This window comes from Haplochromis burtoni, unplaced genomic scaffold (assembly GCF_018398535.1).
Source record: "Haplochromis burtoni strain Fernald_Lab_line unplaced genomic scaffold, NCSU_Asbu1 Contig_487, whole genome shotgun sequence".
NCBI lineage: Eukaryota > Metazoa > Chordata > Actinopteri > Cichliformes > Cichlidae > Haplochromis > Haplochromis burtoni.
The window spans coordinates 220,461-222,729 of NW_024582848.1; the positions used below are offsets into that span (position 1 = coordinate 220,461).

At 43.1% G+C, this 2,269-nt stretch overlaps 1 protein-coding gene across 2 annotated transcripts in view; it reads right to left on the reverse strand.

Annotated features, from left to right (window-relative positions):
- LOC102295444 (RNA-binding Raly-like protein) overlaps positions 1–2,269 on the reverse strand; it is a 92,217-nt gene that overhangs the window by 2,373 nt on the left and 87,575 nt on the right. For both annotated transcript variants that reach the window (XM_042213843.1, XM_005946724.2), the window contains exon 6: positions 2,049–2,200. In XM_042213843.1, the coding sequence (XP_042069777.1) occupies positions 2,049–2,200 (152 nt within the window). The remainder of the gene's footprint in view (positions 1–2,048; positions 2,201–2,269) is intronic.

Here is a 2,269-nt window from a genome sequence, read left to right on the forward strand (position 1 = left end):
ACACACACACACACACACACACACACACACACACACACACACACACACACACAAAGAGGTAAATGGTAATTAGCCTGCTAAAACACTCTTTTATTCATGTACACTCGGCTTCTTCCTGTCAGAGGAACAATGCGACAGATTAAGGGCCGGTCTGTTCTCTGCCTCCTCTCAGATTAATGAGGCAGCTTCGCTCTGTCAGGCAGGTATAGGAAGCCTGCAGGCTAATTCTATGTCATTATGTTTCCCTGTAAAGAAACAGAAACACTGAAAGCATCGCTCCTCCGCTCGGCCGATCTGCTCCACTCCGGTGAGATCCTGAATCAAAAGACCTGCGAGGCGACTGGTAAACACATCTTCCACCAGGAATTATACAGATGGTCTCTCTGCAGTGTGGGTGAGTCACAGATTTACTGCTGGTAAGTCTATATGACTGAGAGATTTAGGAAGACAGGTGAAGGGATGGACTGGGACAGATGGACTGTTTGTTTTTTCAAACTCTAACTGGATATATGGAAATCGTGGCGGACATTATTTTTTACTTCTTACTTTCTCTTTGGCAAAAGAAATGTTTGACTGATTATTAAAATAATCTCCATAATAACTAGTGAAACACTGAAAAACAATTCTGAGAGTTTTGACAGTTTTGTTAACGCACCTGAGTCAGAGTTAGTCAATTCTCCACAAGAGGGCAGCATTGCATTAGCTGCTATTGCAGAGCTGGGCACCCCAGAGGTTGTTGAGGTTACCCTGTGGGAGGTACATCATCTTGTTTGACTAGCTTAGTGTGTAATAGGGATACTTATGCATTCTTTGGGATAGTGATTGAGTATTAAAAGGCTTTAACTTGTTTGGGTAGTAGTAAAACATCTGTACTAGCAGTGATGGTAGCAGGCATGTAAAATTACACTATGGGTAGCTAAATTCATCCTATAAAGTAACTGAAAGGGAAAAACATACTGTGTGTTTACCCTGTGAGGGTGTATTTATCCTGTGTAGTAGAATGGGTGAGTAATAGTGATACGTATTCCATGGAGGAGCCTATATATTAATTGTCAGGACCGCTATTGTCAAAAGACGCTACCAGTGGCAGACATTTATAGTGGTGGTATATCTCTGAGGGGAGCAGCAAGACCTCAGCACAGAATAGAGAGGGCAGCCATAACAACAGCTCCATAAATGATTAAGTTAGGAAGAGCATGAATGGAGTATCTGGAGGTCTGTTGCAAAGAGGCTTGCAGATTGGATTGAGACTTTCTAAACAAGTCACTATAAATCAATGAATGTCAACAGGTCTGTAGGACATTGTTCCATCTGCCAGGATTATGGCTGAGCTTTATTTTGTGAACTGTCTGTACTGAAACTATGCTCCATATACTCCATATTTGCTCTGCAGTAGTGGCAACAGTAGGAGTGGTGGTATATTGAGTGAGTAATATATGTTTATCCAGTACTGTTGTGCCATGGGAAAGGGTTTAATTTGGAATTTGTGACAAGGGAACATTCCCCAGCAGACTACAGGCAGAAGAAAAAGGAATAAAAAAAATAAAAAAGTTGGAGAACCACTGAGCAAATGTATTACTGTAATTACTTTTTATTAGGCTTACCATCTGCTGTCTTATTTTCATTTACTTAGGCAATTAGATGAGTTCACTGAATGCAATGTCACACCATTACTGCAAATATTAGCGCACTGAAGAATAATTGCTGTGTGTAAGCACAGCACATCAGCTGTTGTACTGAAACCCGTTCAAGCTGGTTTTGTGAGACCACAGTGAAACGTCAGGAAAGTAACTGATGGAGTCCCTGCTGCCGTAACACCTGCGTTAACTGCTTCCTGCTGCTGTGTGATGCCACAGCTGTTTAATATCATTAAAAGAAGAAAACAAACTCCTATTTATTCAGCATGAGACTGTGTCTGAAAGCTGGGAGCTATTTGAAGATCGGGAGGCAAAGCTAAAATTTGGCTGTATGTGAAATTGATTGATATTGATTCTGTAAGTCAACGGTAGCATGGGTGTAGCTGTGGGGAAGCAGGGGCGTATATTTACCCTGTGGGTGTAGCTGTAGGGGTAGTAGTGCTGGTAGTGCAGCGGCTCGTCCTCACTGGCCTCCCCTGGCTCCGGACTCTCTCGCTCCAGACTGCTGACTGAACCTCGGCGAGAGGAATCCGACACACTGGGCTCCCTGCTCTCAGGACACTCTTACACACACACACACACACACACACACACACACACACACACACACACACACACACACACACACACAC